Source organism: Aquila chrysaetos, chromosome 13, assembly GCF_900496995.4.
Source record: "Aquila chrysaetos chrysaetos chromosome 13, bAquChr1.4, whole genome shotgun sequence".
Lineage (NCBI taxonomy): Eukaryota > Metazoa > Chordata > Aves > Accipitriformes > Accipitridae > Aquila > Aquila chrysaetos.
Window position 1 is genome coordinate 26,853,904 of NC_044016.1, and position 25,896 is coordinate 26,879,799.

The 25,896-nt window shown below is 40.5% G+C and overlaps 1 protein-coding gene across 4 annotated transcripts in view; it reads left to right on the plus strand.

The window, feature by feature from the left end:
* Positions 1-1,242: 1,242 nt before the first annotated feature.
* Positions 1,243-25,896, plus strand: part of AKT3 (AKT serine/threonine kinase 3) — a 161,021-nt gene continuing 136,367 nt past the window's right edge. For 2 of the 4 annotated variants that reach the window (XM_030035684.1, XM_030035680.1), the window contains exons 1-2: positions 1,253-1,708; positions 14,286-14,440. Coding sequence is in view for 3 of the 4 variants with exons in the window: in XM_030035680.1 (XP_029891540.1) it covers positions 14,395-14,440 (46 nt within the window). In the remaining variant the exon portion in view is untranslated. Of the gene's footprint in view, positions 1,709-2,639; positions 2,659-14,285; positions 14,441-25,896 lie in introns of those variants that run through there. The other 2 variants (XM_030035682.1, XM_030035683.1) reach the window with 2 other exon arrangements.

The following is a 25,896-nucleotide window of genomic DNA, read 5'->3' on the forward strand; positions in this document are numbered from 1 at the left end:
ATTTCAAGCAATCAGAAATATCCGTTTCCCCTTTGCAGTAACAGGTTCTGACAGAAGTCAGTCAACTGCATGTATAATAGATGCATTTATGCAGAAGATCAATCTGTGCTCATTATTTAATCCACGAATGATAGAAAACATACTTATGCGCGCTAAACTCACGTACGTACACACATACACACAGCCACTTAGCCACAAAATAAAGCGTCGAGGGCACCATACCTACGAACCTCACACTCTAATTAGAGTTGCAGGATCACGCTCGGCTTTAGCTGCAGCAGCGGGCAGGCCAGGGATTCCCAGCCTTGCGCAGCCCCCGAGGCACCGCTAAGCCAGCAGAACGCCGCCGCGCTCCGCGCCCTGCAACGCGGCTGCCCTGTGGACACCAGTTACGCTTCTATACTGCTTGTGGCACCGGGAAACGTCAGAGGGTCACGAGCTGGTGGTGCACGGTGGTGTAAGGTTTCTCTAGATGTTTGTTTACCCACCGGGATGCCTCCAAGTCTGCAGATAATTTAGCAATATTGAGGCTGGTGCATCCACTGAGCACTTCAGCGAGGGATGAACTACAGCTTCCTGCTGTGTAACTGGTGGTTTTATTCTCGGCAGGGTTTGCCGAGCTAAGTGGACCGCTCCGGGTACCAAGGCAAGAGAAGGGAGCATGTAAATGCGCGAGAGCGAGAACAAAGGAAATAAACCTCGGGACGTCTCCGCGGGTCTGCCGGGCAGACGTGCTGCTGCAAACTCCGGCCGCAGCGGCGAGGGGGGCAGCGGCAGCGCGGGCACGGCGGGCGGATTTCTGTCCCAGCTCCGTTCCCCGCGGCCCCCGGCCCAGCCAGGGGCCGGCCGGACCCCCGGCGGCTGCTCCCCGGCCGCAGGCGGGCGGTCTCCCGGCCTGGCAGGCACCGCCCGCCGGCACCAGCCTCAGCCTGAAGGAAAGAGCCAGGCGCGGCGCGGCGGCCGGTGCCGGCGGACGCCGCTGCCTCCCTCCATCCTCCCGCTCCCACCCGCGGCCCGGCGGCGGGACGGGACACGCCGCCCGGCTCGGCTCGGCTCGGCTCCCGCCCCTGCCTGCCTGCCTGCCTGCCTGCCGGGCGGGCTGCCTCGCCTCGCCTCCCCCGCTCCCCCCCTCCCTCCCGCCGCCGGCCCCCCGCCTCCCCCACCCTCACCTCAGCCGCCCCCCTCTGTCTGGCTCCCCCCGCTCTGTCTGGCGGCCCCCCCCGTCCCCGCCGCACTTCTCGCGAGAGCTGGGGATGCCGCCGCCGCCGCCGCCGCCGCCGCGGAGGGGGAGACACTCGGGGGGAGCCAGTGACGTCGGGAGTTTTCCTGAAAGTCAATAACGAGCCCGGCGGAGGCGGCGGGAGGAGCCGAGAGCGGGGCCCGGGCGGCTCCGGGGTGAGTGCGCCGGGGGGAGCCGCCGCCGCCGCCCTCCTGACCCCGCGCATCGATGCTGCGGCCGCGCTGCCCGCCCGGGCGCCTCCCTGCGTAGCGGGGCGCGCAGCTCCATGTAGCCGCCGCCACCGCCAGCGCCCTGGGGCCGGAGCCGCCTCCTCCCGCCCCCGCGGAGACACCGGCCGCCAGGGACCGCCGAGCCCGGCGGGGGGACAGGGGAGGAGGCAGCGGCGCCCTGCCTCCCCTTCTCCCCCCGGAGCCGCCGCCGCCCTCCGGCTCCGCAGCAGCGCCCGCGGCGCCGCCGCCGCCTCTGCAGGTACGGGGCGGGAGGGGCCGGGCGGCGGCGGCGGCGGGGCGCTTGGGCGGCGGCGCGGGAGGGGATGCGGGGCGGCGGCGTCGCGCGGCCGGGGGCGGCGGGGAGCGCGGGGCGGGGGCGCCCGTGGCCTAGCGCTGCCGGCGGGGCGGGAGCGGAGGGGAGGGGAGCGGAGGGGGGTCGCCCTCCCGGCGGCGCGGGGCTGAGGTGGGGAAGGGCGGGGCGGGGGGAGGGGGCGTTTCGGCGGGGAGAGGTTATGTAACGGGGGGGGGGGGGGGGCAGGGTTAGGGCAGGGCGCGCGCCCGGGGGCGCTGCCTGCGCGGGCGCGGGGCCGGCGGTTCCCACGCGGCGGCGGCCCCTCCCCGCCGGGCGCGCGCGCCAATCCCCCCCCCCCCCTTCGCGTCCCCCGCCGCCGCCTCCCGCTGCCGTGCGTGCGCTGTGGGGGTCCGTGGGGCGGGATGCCGGTGCTGAGAGTAGCGAAGGTTTTATCCGCTGGGAACTTGAGCTGTGCCTGCGGGAGCGTGCGTGTGCCCGCGCCCCCGCGCTAAGAATAGCAGCGCGGCCGGCGGGCCGCTGATGGCAGCGCCGCGCTCAAGGGATGCTGCCGCGGCCGCCGGCGGCGGCTCTGGCTGCAAGTAAACAAACCGCCCCCCCCCCCCCCCCCGCCCGCCCGGGCCGTCATGGAGGCCGCGGCCCACATGCAAAAGTTGACGCGCAGCCGGCCGTTCGGGGTTACCGGCCGCCTTACCGCGCGGGGGTGGGGCCGGGTCCGCCCGGAGGCCTGCCCTGGCCGTGCGGGGCGGGGAGAAACACCGAACGCCCCCGTGGGGTAGGGCCAGGGGCAGCACGGGTGTCCGCTCGCACCCCAAATGTACGGGGGTGCCCCGGGGGGTGCCTGTGTGGGTACACATCCAGGAACACGGGGAATGCGTGATGCGGGTCCGTTTTGGCAGGTCAGTACAGCGCCTCTGAACAAAAAGTTGTTGGATCACACCGTTATATATTGTAGTTTAAATGCAAATGATCGTGATGTAACGAGCAGTAGCAGGCTTATAGGCTGTTTGGTTGCTTCACGTGAGCTGCGCTGCTTAGTTTACTTCTGGATGGGCAGCTGAGAGGCATGAAGTAGCCAGTGCTGTTTCTTTCACCTTCTCCCATGGCACGTTGTTTAAAGGGTGTATGTAAAAAAAAAAAATATAAAAAAAATCTTATTTTCTTACAATTGAAAAGGAATAAACAATTTCATTTTTGACCTTTATTCTAAATTTTTTTCTTTAATGTAATCATTAGTTGACTGGCTACTTGTATGTATCTACATCATTTCATCATTTTTACGGAAGCACGTCTCAGACTTGATTCACTTAGCCTCTGTTTAAGAGTTTTATTATGAAAATTGTGGTATACCTGATATCTGCATTGCCAGCTTTTTTCAGTACGGAAGAAACTTACAGCAGTCTCTTCTGCAAATGCTTGTTTAGGTTTCGCTAAAACTTTCTTATTAGGCAAACGTGGTTCCCCACACCTTGCATATGGAGGTCTTTATTTCTCAAGGCAAGAGGCATGCAAAGAAGGAGATCTAAACTTCTGACAAGTAACATTTTAAGCATGATCTCTTGTTTCTGCCAGCTTCTGTATAGGCCAGTTCTGGCTGTTCTGCACTGGAACGTGGAAAGAGTGTGCATGAGATAGGGAAGGAAGCTTATTTTGACTTCTAAAGTAAGTGTACTGCTCAAGAAGATTCTGTTTGTAGGACTGTTCGGTTTTTTTGACAGCAGCCTTTGAGTTGACCCCGATATCTTTAATTGGATTGGATTGCTAATTATAGTCCATGTGGATATATTTTGGTTGGATGCAACCAGTAAGTCAAGTTCAAATAAGGGCCAGAGAAAAACTGGAGAGATGAGAAAATGTCTCCCTTTCCTAGAAGGCTACACATAATATCTGAATAACTCATTTTTTCTCTCATGTAAGCGTGCGGTATGTGCGTATACACAGGTATTAACAAGACTGTCTTGTTTAAGACAGTTTATTCTATGGTGTATTCCTGCTTACTCTAGCTAGGTTTGAATGAATTCGGTAGTGTCCTTAGTTTTGTAAATATGTTCATAGAAAGCAGTATTTCAGTGTGTTGCTCTGTTTGTTTCGCATTTTGGGGGAAGAGGATGTGTTGTTAAGCAAAATGCTGCCTTTCTACAGGAAATTGATGGGAATTCAGACAGGTACTAGTTCTTATTTTGCCCCAGTTGAAGTAGATACAGTTTTAAGGATTGGATTCCATTAATTTGTACTATAAAAGTCGACTTTTCAACACTGTAACAAATGCTTTGTGAAAGGGAAAATAGCTTGGTGGATTTTTTTAAGCTTAACCCAGAAACACTTACTAAAGTTCTGCTGTTGTTTGTAACCCAGGCTTCTGTTTGCAAGATGTTACCAGAAACCATTATCTTGACTTCCGACTACAGTTTGAAACAGCATGTGTCTGAAGTTTGTAAAACAACTAAAAGATTCTTCAGACTACTTGGATTTTGTCTAGCACTGGTTGTTTGAGTGTTCTTTCACTTTCTGGGTGCATATTTTCCCAACTTAGAGACCTACTGAATAAACATTTCTGTATCCAAGAAGGCTATGTTATTTGCTAAATAACTTTGAAATACTCAATTGTTTTGGAAGGTATGACACCATTACTGCAGTGGTTCCTGTTAAAATACATTTGAAATCTCTGTGCTGTTCATAATATAAAGAAGATAGAGTTTCTTATAACCGTGTTTGGTTATAGTTTCATCTTGTGCTGCTAATGCAACAGGGGAGGTGGACTTGGTGACATGGTAGCCTAGCTTTCCTTCAGTTTTGCAAGAGACCCAATGTTCTTTGCCATTTTTTATGGCTTGGGCATACCACTGATTTTAATTGACACTGGAGAGTGGAAGGACATTGAAATACACTGAGTGAAAACTTTGTTGTACCATACTTCCATTTTGATATGGATAATGCATAAATGATTTGCTTTAAAAGTAATGCACCATACTGTAACTGTACGTTTTGTAGGTATGTTAGTTGTCTATGTACCAAAAGCCCTCTGTTCTCTTTTTCCCAATAAACATGCTGTTCAAAACATGCAGTACTCCCTTTGCGAACAACAGTAACAATTCAAAAAGAGGGGAATAGTTAAATGTGTGCATCCGTGATTTTCGTTTAACATTAAGACCTTGCTTTTATTTTCAGTGTTTGCATGAAATTGCCAACCCACTTAATTGTTTTAAGTACAGTTTTAAGTTTTAAGACTTAAGTATTTAAGTATAAGAAAAGATTGCCAGCTTAAATGTCCTTTAAAATTATTCTAGAATATTAGATTAATTTGTGTCATCTCGGATTCTCATTGTGTTGGAATATGCCTAATAAGAATACCGTGGAGGGGGCAGGGGATACTTTCTAGCACAGCATGTACTTCAGGGAGTTTTGCATTGCTTGTGAGGAAAGGTGTGTTTTCAGTGAGAATCTCTCTTCTCAACCAGTACCTTTCCTCTTGGTTGTACAGAAGAGACTTTCCCCGTAGGGCAGGGTCTCCTTGGTAAAGGTGTTGCACTAGTTACTCTTCTTTGCAACAGGTTGGTGTGGTGTAGAAAAGATTATTTTCTAAAGATAAGTTACATAGTAAATGGAGTGCTGATTCAAAGTGTTTAAAACAAAATCTGTTAAAGCCAGAGAAACAAAAAACTGCTGGCAAGTAATAAAACATTGAATGTGAAAGTTAACTTTTTAGTGTTTTACATAGTGTAAAAAGTAATCTTTAAAGTTTTGGTTTATATTTTCATCTTGACTAATTGTATGAACAACATTCCGGACTACCATATGAATAGAAGAATTTACAAATGAAACTTATTTAGGCAAACCACTAATATATACTAATAAAAAGACTTCAGAAAGTGCAAGGGTGTAGTAGTCGATTATTTGGCATTTTGTCCTTGTTCCATAGCTCTAGATCAATGTTAAGTATGGGCATTCAGGTAGTTTTGATGCATGCCATGGATTTCAAACAGATTCTTTTTGTCTTTATTATTTAAAGGTGTTGTTCAGGTGTAGTAGGAAGCTGTGGCAAAGTTAATACTTCCACAAAAAATCCCCCTGGGATTGAATATCATTAAATGTTACTGTCAAGGAGAGTAGGCATTTTCGTCTTTTGTATATGAAGATGCTTGCTTTTGGTCACTTTAAATGTTTCTTTGATTTTTTATACTGTTTGTGTCAACAGTTAACTATGTTTAGATTAAATAGCTGAATATATGTTGAGTCCATCTTGACCAATCCTTTTTTTTGCCGTGTATTTCTATGTGAGTGTATAGGTGTGAGTCATACTGATCAAAAATAGCATTAAGAACAAGTTGTTGCCCTGTGGGTGTGTTTTGTGTTTTTTGGTTTTTTTTTTTTTTTTTTTTTTTTTTTTTTTTTTGGTCTGTAATATCCTGACTAAAGAACAGTAGTAATTTTTAAATTCTCTTAAGAATGCAACTGGGACCTCAATATTTCGTATGCATATCTGAATGACTTGACAGTATGGTTTGTCAGACTTTGCCACGTTGTCCACGTGGTAAAGATAGTTGAGTGCCTCCTATAGCAGGAGCAGAGATGAAGAGCCTGCTTCAGCTTCACTGAGATCAATGAAGGTGTTATCACTGCCTTCCTGTAGGTGTGGAATGGCAGTGCACAGCAGTCAAAAACTTCTTGTACAGCTGATTTAGCACCACAAAATTAATACAGTATTTCTCAGTTGAGTCCCAGCAATCTTGCAAAACAATTTCTACCAACACATATAATTTTTTTTTCCTAAGCATTTAGTGTGCTTCTGGACATATGTGATTGGTGCAGCTTGCCTTGTGAGATTTTCTTAAAATTACTATATCCTTTTCTAAAGGTATTGATAGACTTTGAAGCAGAGAGTTAAGGTTGTATGTGAGTTTCGTGTAATCTGGCTTTTTGTATAACATTTGCCAAAGACCTTCATCTAGTGAGCTCTTGCATCTAGCCTTAGATGTGTGCAAGCAATGGTATACATTTGAAAAATACACAATTTTTGTTTAAGGCTGTAGAGAATTCCTTCTGTCCTTGGGAAATTCAGATCTCAAATTGATGAGAATAATGCTTTTTGAAAGTGAACAAGAAGATCCAAAGGTTCTAGGTTAGAAGTTGATTATGTTCTAGTCGTACTGCAGTGTCAGAATTTGACAGTTAGTAGGTTCAGCAATGTTTGATTGCTTTGTAGGAAGGAATCACAAAGCTCATTCCTATTCTTGCACGGCAATTCAGAATTTAGTTTGTTCAATATCCAGATAATAAATAAATCTTACTATAAGGGTTTAAAGAAAGCTGCTTGTTAGGCATGTCATTGAACTTTTTCCATCTTTTATATTAATAGTTTGAGAACACATTTTTATCTCAGTACTTGCCTTTTCTTGTTACTCATGGCACTTCATGTATTTCTGGTTTTTAATGTCTTCAACAGTGTGCTCAGTGTTTTATACACAATATGGTGTTGTGCTGCAGAAGAGTTACTGTTATACAAATAATTAAATATATGAGGTTAATGAAACTTTATTTTGTATCTCTTGAAGATGTCTTTTAAAATCTCTCATCTCTGAATGGGAATTTCTAGGTTCTTTGAACTTTTGAAAATTAGATTACCTTTTTTGGAGTATTCTAGACATAGAAAACCAATTTTACTTTGTTTTAAAAATATGGAACTTGGGTTTAGTTTTGCTTGGTTGTTTGAGTCATTATTAAACTATTCTTCTAAAGGGCAAAGGAGCTTTGCCTTAGAAAGGCAAGAATTAGTATTTCTACATTAATCCTCAGCAAGTCAAAGTTATTACATGTATTTTGAAGTGTTGAGTGGAATAACATTATCATAGTTGTGATGTTCAGCTCAGCTAATCCTTGACTGGACTTCCTTTAAGTCTCAAAACTCTCCTGAGTTCATTGTCTCAGTAACTTTTTTTTTTGATGCATAACCTTAGCCCCCCCTTCACCTTTTCTACTTTAAATGTATTCTTTGGTTAAATTTCAGACCTATACTCTAATGTGTTTTATCACTCTGCTTCTGTCTGATTTTCAGTTATTGTTTTATGTGATTGGGCGGGAAGCAAAAAGGTTTAAAGCATTTTTGTCAATAAACACAATGCAAAACAATGGGTTGTTAATGTTTCATGTGGGATTCTAAAGAAACAATTTAGTTACATTTAGAAACTTCCTTTATACCTTGGTAAACAAAGGCAAGGGTGGCTTTGTTCACCTTACTTTAATTATACCTTTGTCCCTTAAAATAACTTGCTTTGTCATTATAATAGGAAAAGAAATACAGAATGATGGCTTCTTTCCTGATAAGCTTTTTCAGTTGCAGAATCTAAATAAAACATCTAACTTGTATATTAATATTTCAGTGTGCCTGTAGTCTCCTAACTAGGTTTATCTGAGCATATATTAGTTATGTGCAGCTTTTTGACGTACTGAAAGTGAAAATAGAACACTGAAAATATTAAGGCACAAAGCATATGCATAAGCATGCTTTAAAAAGAGCTATTTATCTTTTCCAAAGTATGTTGTTTTTCCTTGCCACAAGGTGTAGGCAGTGCCATTTTCTTATTATCCCCCTCGTTATTCCAAGTCAAGGGTTAAAAAATGAAGTTGTTAGGAGTAAATTTTTGATACCAATATTTTTAAAGACATTAAGTCTTTTAGTATGAAATATAATTTAAAAATATTTGCAATGCCAATCGCGGAGATATCTTGGAATTTTTTATATTTGTTTTAAAATTTGTGAAGTATGAACATTTCTACTACTTAGAAAGTATTTAGGGGTATCTTTAAGTGTCTTAATTGTGTGTACATAAAGATTACAATTTTATAAATTGAGGAACTATTGTCTTTTAATAACCCTGTTTTTTTGATTTCTTTGTCTTGTCAAACCAGTTCATGTTTTCTTTTATGTTGGTTTGTGTTTGGTTTTTTTTTGTTTGTTTTTTAAAAATTGACTCTAAGTTGAACAAATACTATCTGCCTGCAGGTTCCTTTTTCTCAATCTAAGCAGTGATAGTATTTAAATGAGTCAGTCCTCCTGAGACTGTAAAAAGGGACATAATGCATTCTGCTGTGTTTGAAGTATAACCAAAATTCCAGAACAGGTAGTTTGTAAAAGCCTATATAAATACTCAATACTTTTTAGATAAAGCACTCAACTGAATGTGATTCTTCCATTAGCAATATAGGCTAATTTGATTTAGTAGGTTTTGTAGCAATTTCTGTTCTGCAACAGTCTGCTGTGTAATTTTTGATGATGTGCAATATATCCTCTAATTGTTTGACCAGACTTTTAGATAACAACTTTGGTAGGGGAAGAGGATATGCATGCGTTTTCCATATAAATAAAACTTGGATCTCAGCTTCCAATCCTAAAGACAACTCTGTTTTTAGTTTAGAGCCTTATCTTTTGAATTCCTTGCTCTCTGATTGCAACTGGGACTGCAGACAGTTACAGCCTGTTCGGTTGTCTTGGAGGATTCAAACTCAGATTTTGAGAAAACCTCTTAAGAGCTTGATCTGCTACAAAAAAGGCCCCCAAAGCAGGGAAACAAATGTGTGGTGGAAGCCACTAGAGGATGACTGAGAGCTGCTTTTTTTTGGTAGTGTGTGTTTTGTGTGTGCATGCACAAAATTTTTCAGTTACCTTTCTGGGAAATAAGGAGATAGAGATGAGATTTGGCTCTGCTTACATTGAGGACCAAAGAATCTCAGTGAGTCAGGCAAAGTGAATCAGAAAGATTCACTTGCTAACCAAGTGATTATTTGTAAAAAGGGAAAATGGTAGTTCCCTTATGCATTAAGAGAATAAGGTTGGATGAATCATTAAGTTGATAATGCTACAAGAAGTTATAGGGATCATCTCTGGAAGCACTGAAAGTGATCCTGTTGGTATTCTCTCTGGTAACTTGAGTTGATAAATGTCAGAGTATCTGTTTTTTCTCAGCTCCAAAATTGTTGAGAGTAGGAGCCTGTGTTTATGAAAGTTCTTACAACATAGACCTGAATCATACAATTTACACTGAATTTATGGGCACTGTCTTCTTTACTCAGCTGTCTCTTGTCATGGGGGAAATGGGAGGGTGCCCAGATTCCAAGGGAGTGTTGTCTGTTCTTATGAATCTCAATGATTTTTCACTTACATATAGTGGTTGTTAAGTGTAGACCTGAACCACTGTTTTTAGTCCTTCTGCTTGGAAGGGATTTCTTTCATTCTCCCCATCCACCGGGTCTGTGGAGGTACCTGGCTGCTGTGATGGGCGTGAAAGCCTCTAATTTAAAAATACAAGTTGAGGAAAAGTTGTCTTCCTACTTGAATGGTCCATTGCTCGTTTTAATGGTTGGTCTTATAGTTCCCATATGGTAGCATCGTGAAGTGAGCTGGTTCTCTCTATTTGGTGTTATTCTTGAAGTTGAAGATGAAAACTGAAAAGGTGTTGGCTAGCTTTTACCATGGCTTGGGAAACCTGTGAGCCTCGGCAGAGGGATCTGGAACTCTGTTGCATGTAATAGTTTCTGCTTAATCTTTGTTCAGAAAGATGCCTTTGCAATCTCTACAGCTAGGAACTTAGAAGTGTACTACTAGCTCTTTAGAAGTGTGGTGAATTGTTTCATCTAACACTATAAAAGTGGCTTAATAGCTTTCCGAAGAAGAAAGGAAAAGTTTTACTATTTTTTACCAGATCCAAAAAATTACAAGTGTTTTCTTCACATGACTGACTGTGATGGAGTAAATTTTTACACCTGCACCATAAAGCATGCAGACAATAGGTTCTTGTATGTATTATGCGTATACATGACTACCTGATACTGTCTGCAGAATACACACAATATACTGTTGAAAAAGTATCTTCCAAGTTCTGTTTGATAACTTGGGGGAAAAAAGCAATCCAACCTGTTCTCCAGTTGCTGGAACATATATAAAAACAAATCAAGATTTTCCCTATAGGAAGCAGCTGGAACGCAAAATGTCTTCAACTTCAGTTCTTATACATTTTTTCCCTATTTCTGTGGGTTCATCCTATAGCAATAAGGGAAACTGTAAAAATTACTGTATACCAGCTGCTGAAACTTGAAGCGCATTGGGAGAGCAGAGTTGATTGCTAACAAGTATTTAAAGTCTACGCCAGCTGTGCAGAATAAACATTTCTGTAGCTTTTCTTGAAGTAGTTGAACTATAGATGAAATGCTATTTTCATGTAAGAGTTCTTGTTCCATATGTTTCAGGCAACTCCTTTAAGTCTATAGACAATCCTTTATTACATCTTCAGGGAAGAAGGTTTCTCTATGACGTGTTTTTCATTAAGGTCAGTTTTTGTCATGTTAAGTAATTCTCAAAAGTCTGCTCTTTTAGAGCTTTGCTGAGTGACTTTCAGAGTAAAGGAATACAGCTTTTAGAAAGCCTCAAAGGAATTTAATAAGGGTTAATACTACAGATGCTTACAAATGGCTTCTTGAAAGTGTATTGTGAACGTATAACCTTTATTTTCATTAGTCTTTTAATGCTTTGATTTATCTCCTTCAGCTCCCGATGTAATTCAGCTTGACTTTTAATTACCCATTAAGGGAGTGGTCAATGTAACCATACAACTGTTGATAATTCTGCTTAAGTTGTTCCTGGTAATATTGTGAAGCTAAACTGGAGATAATTCAGTTAGTTTTCTCACCATATTTATCTGACTTTTGTATTTTGAAGGTTTTGTTCAAAATTCAGCAAAGTAGTACGTGTGATGGGTGGGATGCAATCCTACAGACATACCATTGAGGTTGTTGGGACACTGGCTGATGTGAAGACTGGTCATAGATCAGATTTTGTTTGAGTAATACTAACTTAATTGTAATCACTGAATAAATAGGGAGCTTTAAGCGTAAAAAGTCATTTGTTAAAACTGGGTGTCTACTGAAATTGTGGATTTAATGATAGTTATGTGGGCAGACAAGATTATTGCTCATTAGTACAGAAGTTCATTCCTTACAGCTTAGTCTCTACCAATAACAATAAATTATTGCACTTCTTATAAGCACACACCAAGATTGGAAAGTACATTAAATTTACCAAAAGGATAAAACATATTGCAGCATATGCCAGCCTAAGCTAAGTACTGTGTGCTACATTGCTTCTTTTGTCTTTACAGTTGGAAAAAAGTCACCTGTGATCACTTCTTAAAGAATGCAATGAAACTCTTGTAGGAAAATCAAACTTAAGCCAGATATTTGGATACTAATGTGCTTACACTCCCTTCACAGAACAGCTGCTTTTAGGTAACAGTTGTTTGACCCTCACCTCTGGCTTTGTAAAGATTTGTGTGTTTGTAATATGAGCTGATACTGTGCTGCAGTGATCCAGAATGGCAAAACTGCAGCCTGCTTTCAGGTGCGTGTCTTAATCTGTCAGGATCTCTTTCCACATGCAGCTGATAGACTTGCTTATCTCTAGTTTGAAGTGTGCGAACAAAAGTTCTGGTAATGTATGACCTGGAAAATAACTCTCACACTAGTAAGGTGAAGGATGTGGAAATGCATGTTCTGGTTATTTCTGCCATACTGACTTACATAATACAAAGTCTAAACAGCTAGAGCTAGTGAGATCAATTAACAGTAATGAAGCAGTCTCATATCCTTCCAAAACCTTGTACATAACATTTTCTTTTAACTCTTATGAAAGCTTAAACAATATCTAAGTCTTAAGACAGGGTGCAGTTGCATAAACACAGGTGCCTGGTGCGCTTCTAGACACGACAGGGTACGATGCCAATGCAAAAGGCTGTGCATCACCTGCATGGGTCTTACTCTCATATCTGCCAATGGCATGGAGATGTCTCAGAGGCACTGTATTCAATATTACTTAAACTTTGCAGTATTAATAAATTTAGCATTGTGTTTTTTACTTTTATGCAGCTGAAATACTGCATGTTTTTGAAAAAATAGTTCAGTGAAAGCAAAACTGTAAAACGGACACACTTCAGTGTTTCTGTAAAATCAGGTTGTACTGCATTTTTTGCTGCATACCCTTTGAAAAAAATACTCATACCAAGTTTTATTTCGCACAGTCCAGCATCCATACAGAAGTAGCCTTCCATCTAGCTGCTGTGTGGTGCAAATACACGTTTTTCAAATGATAAATAAGAAATAACCTGCATGCGTATAATGGTTCAGTTTTTAGCCTGTACTTGGTTAGATAAAACCAGCTTATTTCCCAGTCCTTTCTCCATTCATTTGTTGCACAGATTTCTTCTAACACAGTCATACGTGTTTCTGTCACATGTTTACATTTGTTGGTCAATCTACTAAATGGATATGTATGTGTTGTGTTTGATAGTACTAAACAGGTGTGCGAGTTCCTGTTCCGTGCTAGCGCTGTGTACACACGTGCTCCTGTGTGTACAGCCTTAGAAGGGTGTTCCTCCACCATCAGAGTAATCCCTTTTCTTGGCTTCCCATACTTTTCTAGATGAGCATTATTTGAATGCTGCTCTTTAATTTTGAAGAGTGGAGGGGAAAGGCAGTCTGCTGGCAAAAGGAAACCTCTCCTGCCCTCTGGCTGCTCTGCCTACTTGATTGTAGTGGAATTTATGTCTTCTTCACAGCTGTTAGGTACTCTGGGACGGAGGTGGTCAGAAGAGAGGGTTGTAGCTTCTGAGAGGGGCGTGTCCTGTTCCAGGGCTGACTTCCCTTCTGTTCCCTGCAAGCTGAGCTTTGTGGGAAAAAGAGCACTCTTGTCGCTGCCTGGCTTAAAGCCTTAAGAGAATGTCTGCTCCTTCTTTTCATAAACTAAACATTGGCTTTTTTGGTTAATTTGTACTCCTAAGAAGTTGTTTTTCTGTTCGTGTACTTGAAGATGATGCTGGTTTTAAAAAACTTCTGTAAGTTAAGGATTTGTATTGGCTATAATGAAGTTCCAGTGGAAGTAGGAAGGTTATATTTCTGTAGCCTTTACTATTTTTCTTTTAATTAAAGCATTAAAAACCCCTAATTGCATGACTGGTAAACTGGTTACTACAGATTTTAACCGTTATGAGGATAACCGTATCCATAATACTTAAGGCTTTGGTTTTAAGCTCCTTTACAGAACCTTTCCTTCCATTTCACTGCACTCTTGTTATGATTGATGTAGCCATAATAGAGGAACCACTTGTCCATTGCATGGATTCTGACAAATGTGGGAATGGTCGAAGTTCCCGTGCGTTCAGAGTTGGACCTGTGAAGCAGTACCAGCACCCTTTCATTTAACAGCATCCTGTGCATTAGTATGAGAGAATTCTATTGTGTGCATTTTATAAAAGTGCCATATGACTTAAAATTTAACACATTCTGCTTCTTTTAAGTATTACAGTGTTCAGGGAAAATGTGCTGTAAGACTAGAAACATGATTCTGTTATATGGTTAATTAAAAAAAAGGCAGATTTTTAATATGATCTCAGTCAGTGGAAGACATCAACAAAGACTTTTTTGTTGGCTGTCAAGTGAGAAAAACAGAAAAGACTTAAATTCTTTCTCTAATATTTCCTTCCAGGCTGACTCATCAGTAGAAACCGGGAAGAACTGTAGAAGAGAAGCCAAGCAGACAAGCTGATAACTCAAAGAAATACTCTTTTGAGTTGGGGGTTCAGAGTGGAGCCATCATGAGCGATGTTACCATTGTGAAGGAAGGCTGGGTTCAGAAGAGGGGTAAGTTCTACCTTTTAATGGAAAGTTCTTCTGACGTATGGTATGCTGTGTGCAGTGGTGTTACATGGTTACACATATGAGCATTCTTGATTTATCTTCTGGTCTGCAGTGACCTAATCTGACCATATGGAATTAATGGCCATTAAGGCCTTGGTCTTGTTAATACTTAACCCTCAGCACTGCCCTTGGTTATGGGGGTAACTGACAGTGAAGAGGAAGTTGGACTCAGTAATTCCCACTTAACCTTGCTGTTGCAGCTGCTGTCACCCATGGATCAGACTAAGTAGGCTGTTGTGGCAGCTGGAAGAGGTGCACAGTAGAAGGTTGCCTGGAAGCTGTTGCAGATGTGATACTTTGTGTGAAACTTCCTAGATGCCAAAAGCATTCACTGTGGCTCAGCTTGTATTACAAATGCAAGTAGTCCCCATAAAATCAACATAATACTTGCATAAAGCTCAGCATACACCTAATTACTTTGCAGACCTGGAAGCCATATGATTAAAGAATATATTCCTAATTATAAGCCAGTCTAAAGTACGATTTTCTGTTCCATTTGAATGCCTGTAAATTCTTGAGGTGTCACTTTATAACATGTCACCATGTGATTTACAAATTTGGGAAGGTTGTTGTATGTTAAGCTTTGAATGGGAAACCTCTAGAAATATCTGGCATTTGTATAATGTAATGAACTTTGGGTGTAATCTTCCATGCTTCATGCTGCTCTGCTTTGGGTTATGGTTGCTGGACATGATTATTTCCAAAAGAACATCATCTCTCTTGCAGAGAGAAGGTGATCTGGATTATAGGGTGATTTATGCCATGAGCTTCTGTGATTTAGAAAGATTTAGACTGGAATAGTAGGAGCAAAATTACCCTTTAATTTACAGAGAAATGCTTTGTTTCAATAGCAGTGTGAAGACAAAGATCATTATTAGCTTTGTTATTGCAGATTGACATTAAATGTCAAAGAAGCCAAGATAATGAGAGAAAAAGTTTATTATTCTGTTATTATTCCTGCATAAATTGTATTTCAGGATGCATTATGGGTATTGTAGATGAAAATGGGCTAAGCTATGTGAAGTTTAAGGCCTGCTTCCTATTTTGGAATATATACTTATATTTATAACAAATTTTACGTGACAGGAACTATTTAAAATTTTAATTTATTTTTCCTTCCCATCTTGTTGTTGTTTACTCAGTTTGGGTATCTGATTTCCTTTTTTGATTATTTCATATAAATTTCTTTCAAATGTATTAGAATGATTAGGATGATCCACATACTTTTCTTCTACATGATGTCAGTTCCTTCATGTAATATCGCTCATTCTTATTACACCCTGATATCAACTCTCTGTGAGCAGTGGATATGCATATATTAATCACTGGGGTCCAGAAAAGGACAATGTGCAATGACACTCAATGTCTTACCGAATATCTGAAATTCGGAAATGCAAAGTAAAAGTTTTCCTCATGCTGTTTTACTATCTATTACTTGAAGAAAAGCCTACTGAGTTGACACTTTGATGTCAGTTTTGTTAGTAATTTTTTTTTTTTTTCTAAGTAAAGACAATTCATGACATGCGTTTTTCCTTATTTTAATTAATTCTGAGTGAATGTATGGTGGTTTTTTTCCTTCTGGCTATAAGTAACTGTGTAGGTTTAAGTGGGATTTTTTTTTTTTTATTAGACCTAATATTGTCCTTAATTTTCTGTGTCTGACTTATTCTGGTTGCTGTTGGATTAAAGCATTCGTTTTGTTTGTTTCTGAAAACAAAAGGAAAAGTGCAGTGGTTTTTTCCAATGTCAAGAATTCGTAAGCGTTTAATTCAATGGTTATACATTTCATGTAATTACAACTTCTACCCTGACCTTGCTGTGGAGCAAGAGACTCGAAGTTGTTAAGTGCTTTTTTTTGTTGTTGCCAAGAAAAAGTATCCAAACTTAATCTGAATTCTGAAAGTTGGAATATGCTCAGTAGACACTTCTTATTTTGGCAGCTAAATATTCTCTCTCCGTACAAAGAAGCGTCGTGGGATTGGGTAAAGCTGTCTTGCTTCCACAAGCTATCATGCTATTACAGTTTTAAAGTGAATTCTCTCATCATCCCCACTTGACGCTCATTGGCTCAGTTCACAGGGTGGTTTTGGTAGGTACAAACCAGGTTCCTCCTGGAGGAAGCTGAGCGTGGGATCTCTTCTCCAGGCGGACACCAACTGAACTCCAGCCCCAGCGATCGGTCCTTTGGACAGCCCTGAACCATGTGTGTGGTGCAACGTTCAATCTGAGGCTCCAGACTGAATTTAACTTGACATGAAACTTGTACACCCTACATGCTGGAAACGTAGCGGCCTGGGCACCAGCTGCTTCAGTTGACTGATCTGCTTCTATTATGCTAAATTACTTGGACATGTGGATATAGTCTAGGACCTTTTAAAATTGTTCTCTTCAGCAGTCAGGAAGGTTTGTGATACAAGGAAAAGAACAAAACAATCGCTCTCTGTGATTCACAGCCCAGTCAAGGAGTATGAGGATGACTTGGAAGTACTGGGCTGAAGAATGGTTTTGAGGAGCCAGCTAATGAAATAGGCCATTACAAAGGCGGGTTAAGTGAACTGAATGTAGGAATGAGAGGGGAGGACTAAAAGTTGAGTGGGGGATCTCTCTCCAAGTTGAGACTGTGACACGGAGAGGCTGGGGAAGACAGGGTCTGTTAGGGCACAGTGTTACAATTCTTAACCACTGTGAAACGTGCTGAGAAACTGTTTGCTTTATTATCCTTAGTGCTGTATCCATGCCAGTAATAGAGGGCTGAGGGCTATATGTTTGTAAGCTTTTAACTCTGCTGTTGAGCACTGAAGAGTCGATGTGATGCTACACCACTGGCTTCAGTGCTCTGTTTTTCTCTGTGTGCTTAAATGATGAACCCATTAAAGTATTACTATTTTAAAACCAGCCAGCACTCAAAGTTAAGAAATGCCAGAATTAAGTTTATTTAATTAAGGATGAGTCATACTCAGGCTTTGAGTAGTCCTTAGGAGAAGTTTCAGTGTGGTGAGACTAGATGATACCAAGGAAGAGTAAGCTGTTACATGTGAATAGTCAAACAGACAGAGATGACAGGCTAGAGGTGAGAACTTGGGACAATAGAAGGCACAAAACCCAAGAGGAAGCAAAGCCTGAGAAGCTCAGTGAACCTCAGGTGCAGTCAGGTCCCATCTCATAGGTGAAAGGAGACCCTGAAGCACAGTAGCTGGGCCTGCCTGAACAAGTAATGCAGTCCAGTGAGAGTGGATTCAGAGAATGAAATAATCGGTGATGAGGGCCTGATACCTTTCTATGCTCAGTGCATTTGCAAAGAGAAGTGGGTGTTACTTTGGACTGGCTCCTGTCTGCTCCTGTGCCCCTTTGGCAGTGCCCCTGGAGTATGTCTTGTGGTTTTTACTTTCATCTGAAAGGAACCAGGTTTGTGCACTCCAGGACTGCTCCATGCAGCAAACGAAAGTGCATTAACTAGGGTGATAGGAAGATTTGTTGCAAAAGTGCTCTCCTTATCTGAACTAAAGTACTAATGCAGATGTACCCTGTGAGACATCAGAACTTGTACAAGCGGAGAGCCAGCGTAGCAGTTGTCTTGGAGCGGAGTCTCTGCTCAGACAAGAGAGGAGCGGGAATGTATTTTGTATGGACAGTCTTATGGTTGTCTGTGACAATGTCTCGGATCTCGTGATAAGAACCTAGCATCTCATGGCCTTGTGTTCTTGTGCTGCTGCAAAGATATTCTTGCAATTCACTGGCTCAGTGTGTTTTGTTTCAGAGAGGAAAACTTTTCTTTCTTTTCTCTGTTCTCCAGTTATTCCTGTCACCAGATTAGGAGGGAAATGTATTGTCTTGCTTTATAAGTTTCCATATTAGATGACACCAGCGTTTTTCCTTCTAATGCATACAGGTGAAAGGGAAGTGATCTTGACCAAAAATCTGAAATACAGTGATCTGAACCTTGCTGCTAATATGCAGAAGTTAAAGCACATATTTTACATTTATGCAGTTAGTGTAAGGACTCTGCAATAATTGCTGAAATGATTTACATTTTGGATTTGCTTATAAGCACAACATTTTGCAGAGTGGTTTTTTTTTTAAATTATTGTAAGAGTATTTTTAATTTTACTTAACGTGTTTTTACTGTATTTACTAAATTAAATTTAATGTTTTACAGGGGGATATGTTTTTAACCTAATAGTTTGGAAACAGCTGGTTTTTTACATAGATGAACATGCTTAGTATGATTAGAGCTATATAATTACAAAAGTGGGTTTTATGCATATAATTCAGGTGGTATGTTTTTCTTTAAAGCTGGAGCTGGTTTCCTGAGTTGTAGAGTTGACCTTGTCTGTGGTCTATAATAGTGACAACAATTAGATTTAAGAATCATTAATAACTATGCTTAATTGCAACCTAATTTCTTTATATATAACCTGTGCACAAGATTTCAATTAGTTTAAACATATGAAAAGGTTTAAGAGTCTTTGTTACCATGTTATTAAAAGATCATTTGGGACAAAGGAAAAATTGACACAGATGCTAACTTTTTAAAGGACCCAGTTTTAAATTTCATGTCAACTAACTTTTTCTTTAATTGAAAGAGTAAGTTTGTTGGTTTTTTTTAATCTCAGGAGAATATACCTGATGTGTATTGCATAACAAGATGGCTAAATCTTTATTTAAAAACAAAGCAAAATGTTGTCAGTTTAAGTCAGTGCTTCTGTTGTCATACTGCAATTACCAGACCTCTGTTTGGGCTTCTGCGTTCAAGTGTGTTACATTAGATAATGCTGTTTGTCATGGCAATCTTTACATAGCTTACATGATATATTTTTACCCAAATTATATTGAATAATGTGTCTGACTTGCTTATGGGGGTGACTTTAATACAGTCTCATAATTTTTGATGTCCTCATTTTATCTCACAGTGCTCACCTGAAGTGAGAAGTATATCAATTTTATAGAGAGGGAACTGAAGTATAAAATTGCTGTGGCTTAACCATGATAACTTAAGAAGTTTGATGTAATGAGATGGTGGTAAAAAAACAGATGTCACGAAGCTTTCCTGTAATAAGATTGTCCTGTAAACAGTATATTACTGAAATACCATAATACCATTTTTCACTCAATATTTGTTTGTTTGGTTGGTTTTTTTAAATACAGCTTTTTATAACATAGTATCCAGAATTGAATTACCTGAAATAGTGTTAGTATTTCTAAACTCATAGAGTTCATAGAATAAGATGTGTTTTGATCTATTGTGATGAGATTTACTCAACTGCTGGTCTGTTTTCTTTTTTGCAATTCAGGACATGATGCAGGTATCATGGGTTTTTAAGAAATAACCATGTGGAAAATATTTATTGTTGTTATATCTACTATCAAGAAGAATAAATAGTGTAGTGGAATAAATCTATTGTTCCAAATAAGAATACAATTGTTGTTTAAAGTACAAATTATTTACAGTCTTAAAGTGACATGTCTTCCCCTCCCTTCCTCCCGCCCCAAATCCAGAAAAAGAACTAAGTAATGGACACTGGGTTTTACAGTTGAACCAAGACCAAACAGATGTTAATTTTGGAAATACACACTGGAAATTGAGTTCATGTGGTATGTTTATGGGGGTTTTTTTTGGTTTTGGTTTTTTTTTGGGTGGGGGCAGGAATGCCTTGATTGAAAAATTAATCTCAGAAGTTATGGTACTAATTGAGTGTTATTCACAACCTGTCAGAAATCTTGTTTGCAGATTGTCTGAATTATTTGAGTAGTTTAACACACCTCTAACAAAGACAAATTTACATAGCCTATCTTGAACATCTGCTACACAAAGTAGAAGAAATTTAAACTATTTTTTTCTAATTGTCTTAGTGAATAGTAGTTTAAGGTAAAGTCTTCATTGATGAACCACTTGAAACTAAATAAGCCTTTCTTATAATCTTTCTACTCCAATTCTATCCAATGAAAAGAAAATACGTATTACAGTAAATTTCCAATAAAATATATCTCTGTAAAAGAGACAGCTCCATGAGGACCAAAGAGAGAAAAAAATGACAGTGCAAGCTCTCTTATATAAATGTTTATGCATCCAGATATCTAAACTAGATTGTTTTTTTTTAAGTTCTCAGAGATTTCTGTATCATGCACTCAGTGTAGAAATGGATTTAGGTAAATCTGTAAGTTGCTTGGAGTTGGGGAAACCTCACACACTTTTCTTTTTTGCTTCCATATAGACTCTGAGCAGAGATCTGTGTATTTAGAGGCTGTTTTCTTGCAGCTACCCCACTGGAAGAGAAGGGCCCTCTGTGTCCTTCCTCTGTCCCATTCACTTTGTACTTGAGTACCAAGCTCTTCTTTTTGGAATAATTATAACCTTTTTAACCTTACTTTTCCCTGAAGGAAGGTCAGAATCATGTGAAAATCTTAAACTTGATGTAACTAGGATGAGTGTGGGGTGTTCTTTTTGCTAAATAACTGTTTATTCCAGGTACTTTTTAGGTAGTAGAGAGGTGTTATTTTTGCAGCTCTCTGCCTTGGATTATTACCAGTGTCTGCAGGTAAAGGCAGTTTGATATAGTAATTGAAGCCTGAAACGCAAGGTATTTTAAACAGTCTCAGGATTTTTCTCTGCAATATCCTTGCTGAATGCCAGTTTAGATAGCTGTGCATGATTGATTAATTTTCTAATTTTTTTTTAAATTGTTTTTGTTTCAATGTAGCTGTAGTACAGCCTGTTCCCAGTTTTTAAATGGTTGTATGCTTGTGATTCTGATTAGTAAAAATGATGCTCTTCTAGATGGAGCTGTATTGTAGAAGATAGTGGCTAAAATTCCGTGCATGTTCTTTGATTAGATATATTAGTTCCTACTACTAATAAGTCAGGTAGAAGATGCAGTAATATATATTCAGAGGGAGGAAGGTATTATCCTATGTTTGTATTAATAGGGTATTATTAATGTGGAACGTTCACGGGGGTGTCAACATGTTTGACCTTGGTGCTGTTGATTTTCAGATGTTTGAAAAGAAGTCGAACAAATTCAATACCTAGACAGAATCCCTGTTTATTATCATCCTTTCAGTGGCTTGTGAGGCACGTTTCTGGTGCTCATCACCTTGGGCTTTGGGCTTCCACATGCCCTGCATTTTATGGTAGAAAAGTGCTTTTATTATTCCTGACAACAGGAAGTTTCTTGTTACACAGGAAAATGCCCAGGCAATGGGTTTTTTTGAGTATTCTGGACACACTGGGTTGCATGTTCTGTCTGTTCCATTTCCTATGTAATGAACGCTGCCTTGTTGCTCGTGTTGTGAAGGTTTTCTCCATTCATACTGGTTTCTCTTATTCATACCAGTTTGTTACCCGTGAGGGCAATACTTTTAAAGAAGCAAGGTTAACATTCTCTGTTGCAGGGGTTAGGGAACCAAGATGTTAACAATTCATTGTCCTTTTCCTGCTCACAACTCTCTTGGCCTGGCAGTACTGCATGACCAGCAGATGTTGAAAGTATGCTGTTGGGGAAGACTCCGAGGAACTGTTTCCTAAATATGTGTTTTCTATTTAATAAAACTCCTACTTTTTGTTTTTACTTAAAGCTTAGTCACGCTGTGTAATACCTTTGGCATACTGTAAACTGTTGATAAACTAAAATTCATTTGTGTTTATGTTACTTTCACATTGAAGATGTTGTTATTGTAAGGATAACTTGCTTGCAATACCAGGGCTTTTGATGCCTCATTAAAACATCATCTTCCCTCAATATACCTATGTGCCAGTCCAACAAATCTCCCACGTCTTTGTGCTTTCTTTTATTTCAAAGGCAATCCATGTACCTGTTCTCACCTCAGCTAGGTCAATCAGCTTATGCCTCTGTGGGACCCACTTCTTTTATAGTACCCCTGCTGTAATTGTCAAAAACATTAATAAGGTCAACAGCTGTGACTTGAAACTAGGTCCTGAAGGAGTTTTAGGGCTGGACTGAGAAGTCAAAGTTTTAGGGCACGAGTATCAAAGAGGCAATTGAGACTGCAAATTGAGATATCGAAAAATAAGTTTCGGGAAGAGATCAGGCTAGTGATGACTTAGGGAATGAATAGAAGGTGGAGGACAAGAGAAGAAAGTTTTATAACCACTCGAGTGCTGTCTTGGTTGTGTTCTGTTTTCTTGGAGGAACTGTAGACCCTTCATGAGCATCTCTACAATCTGTTGACAAAATTAGAGTTTTTTTCCCACCAAAACATGGAGAGAAGATGGTGGTAGTGCCTGGGATTTATTCAACCTCCAACTTACTGAGAGCAGTTTGATTTTTCCTAAATTGCAGGCAAAACAGTGTTGCTCCAGCAGCACAGACCTTGGCTTGCACTGGGAGGGTTTGCCGAGTCTCAGGGTAGGTCTCCATTAGCACATAATACAGCACAATAGGAGCAAATCTGTCAAGAGGTGCTTAGATTTTGGTGTCCACACTATCTATGCGTGTTTCCAGAGCTTTGCTTTGGACTCACTGTCATGTCTGTTCCTAGGGACTGAGAGCCTCTTGGCAGTGGGAATGTATGAGGTGTGGTCACAGTGTAAGCCAAAGCTTGTAATAGTTGAGAGAGATTTGCTTTGGATGCATACTCCTTATCTATAACGTAGATGTACCCCCAGTCTCATTTTTTCCAGTCGTCTTCAGTACCATCTCTAACTATGTCCCCGCTAGTCTGTGTTATATTGATTACTTCCGTTGCAAATCAGGGCAGTGTTAGCTTACTTTTTATAAATCTAAGTACATTTCTTTTTAATCAGATCATTGCAACTGACATCTTGTTTACCATAAATTCTAAATTTATAGTTTGCTTTCTTACAGAGTGCTTTCTTAAAACTGGTAGGAAGATAGGAAATGGATGTGTCACATGCCAGCATGCTGATAAGAAAACACCTCTTTTTCAAGACGGTTTCAGAAGTTCACTTTTAAAATACTGTCTGTCTTGCCTTTGGGGGTAGTCTTCCCAAAAAATATTTAATTACAATATGGTAGCATGTTAACTGTGTAAAATTAGGAAGTTCACCGTTTCATTAGTTGTTTCATTTTTATGTTGAAATTCCAAACTGCGTAATCCTCAGTTACTCACATTTGAACAGTTGAAGTGTAAAAATTAGATAGCTTTCTGCTGGTCTTTTATCTACATTGTCACGCTAAGAAAGTTACTGAAACCAGAACAGTCTTCACAGATAGCTGCTAACTAGGCCTAGATAATGAGACCACCACAACCAGAGAGAGATCCATTTGCTACTTTATACAAGTGCTCTGTGCTTTTGGTTGCGATAAACTCAGGGACAGCTATGTTTGTAATGAAGAAAGACATGTAAGATGATAAATTATGTAAAGAATTGGGCCAACAGTATCTTAAATTTGGCACTCAGTATTGTGGATTTTAACCTGAATTCGTCCAAGTCACAGTTTCTCTCAGATAAAATGGACATAGTATTGCTACTTCACCTCAGAGACTTCCTGAATGTGAGTTTGTTCATCCTTGTAAAACTTCTGAGTGCCTTATGTTTGAATATTCATGGTTTTTAAAATGTAATTGTTTATATAGGAAGTAGAATGAGTCTGATAGTAGTTGAAGTTCAGCCTGATGGAGAAGCAGTGGATTTTTTGGGTTTCGTTTATCCTCCTGACATGTTGCAGAGGAAGAGGTGAAATCTGTTAGGGCGTACAAAGGAATGAGTTGTTAATAAGATGTGAAAAACCAGTTGTCCTTTATCAATTCTTAAGGTTAGTTTTTTAGATAGATGTCTTCCAGAGAGACTGGAGGAAACCCCTGAACAGCAATCACTAGGAGGGTGATCCATAGGAACATGACAACATCTCTACCTGTACTTACATTCTTTTGACCTGACGAAACTGTGCAGATGGATTAGTGGTATAACTTTTACACGCATGAAAATACTTACAAAATAGTGAGCTTTCATACAGCATTGATTGCTTTACTTTAAAGCTAGTATTCACTCACTTTGTTTTGAACTGTGCTGGCTTTTATGATATCATGCCCATTTATGTATGCCGACTAACACATCGGAAACTGTTCTGAGCAAGTTTATTCTTATCTTGAGAAACAGCAGCAACTACTGTATTTTAATTAGGAGCTTGTGAACTTGCCCCTGATAGGTGCAGTTCCATGTTTACTTGAAACTTGTGTTAAGTGGAAGCTGTTGCTGAAATGGGGGAAGTGTCATGTCCTCTTCTTGCTTGGTTGTGTTGGCACTTGTGCTTGTGATGGTGACATGGTGAATCATACCAGGAAATTTATCTGGCTGAAAATGAATCTATTTTTATTTTCCCAGCTAACTTTCAGATGGATCATTTCCCTGACCTGACTCACTGTGTAGCTGCACAAACAGTAGTGCTGGCACACACACGAATGCGTGAGCGGCAGCACCGAGGGGCACGACAGCTTCCTCCTAGTGGCAACCCCTACCTTTGCAAGAGTAAATAGGTTATAAAACTGCACCTAAAACTTAGGTTATCACTACAACCAGACTGCAGCACAACCAGTTTGTATTCCTAGATGGTATTTCTAGATGGTTTTCTTTGAAGTTCATGTTTAGAAGAGCTCCATTGATTTACTCTCTGTGCTAGTCCTAAACGTGATTGAATTAAAAAATGCCACCAGGAGGTTAGCTAGTTCCTGTTCTTGTGTGTTTGTAGTTTTTAATCAAACAGTGATTTTTAACAGAATAGTGACTTGGCTAATGTCTGAAACATTAAGTGGTTCCTTAATCCAAATGATACAGTAGCTTTGTAATCCTCTTGGGTTTAGAGTTTGAAAGCTGTTTAAAAAGAGTATTTTAACCAAAAAAACCACCCAAAGCTTATGATAGACAGATATCTTTCTGAGGCTAGTGAGTTGTTGGCTTCTGGATATTACTGAAGATTAAAATTATACTTATGGTTCTCAGAGTTCAGAATATACATATTGTGTTGGTAGACAATCAGTGAAACTTCAGATAATGTTAATTTTTAAGCCTCTTAAGTTTTCCATAGAGTTTCTGCTACATTTGGTAGAATGCCTGTAAAAGTAGGTTTTGGCTAAAATTCATTCTTTGCAGGTTTACTTCTGGGTTTGTTTGGTTATATACCAAAATTTGGAGCAGGTTCAAGCTCTTTGTAATTTTAGCTTGCACAATGAATATTTGAAATTAATTTTTGTTGTAAACATTTGTATTTGGGATCCCTTTGGATGGTTTTCAATCACAGCCAAGATCTTACACATTCAGTTTACACCATGTGCATAGGATTTTATGTGGAACTGCTGTTGGAACAAAGAGGCTTATGTAGAGCTGATGAACTTTTCCCTCACTTGATCCAACCATCCTTGCTCCAGAGACACGGAATTGCTGTTATGTGCAGCAGTATGGGCAACCATGCTGATATTAGACC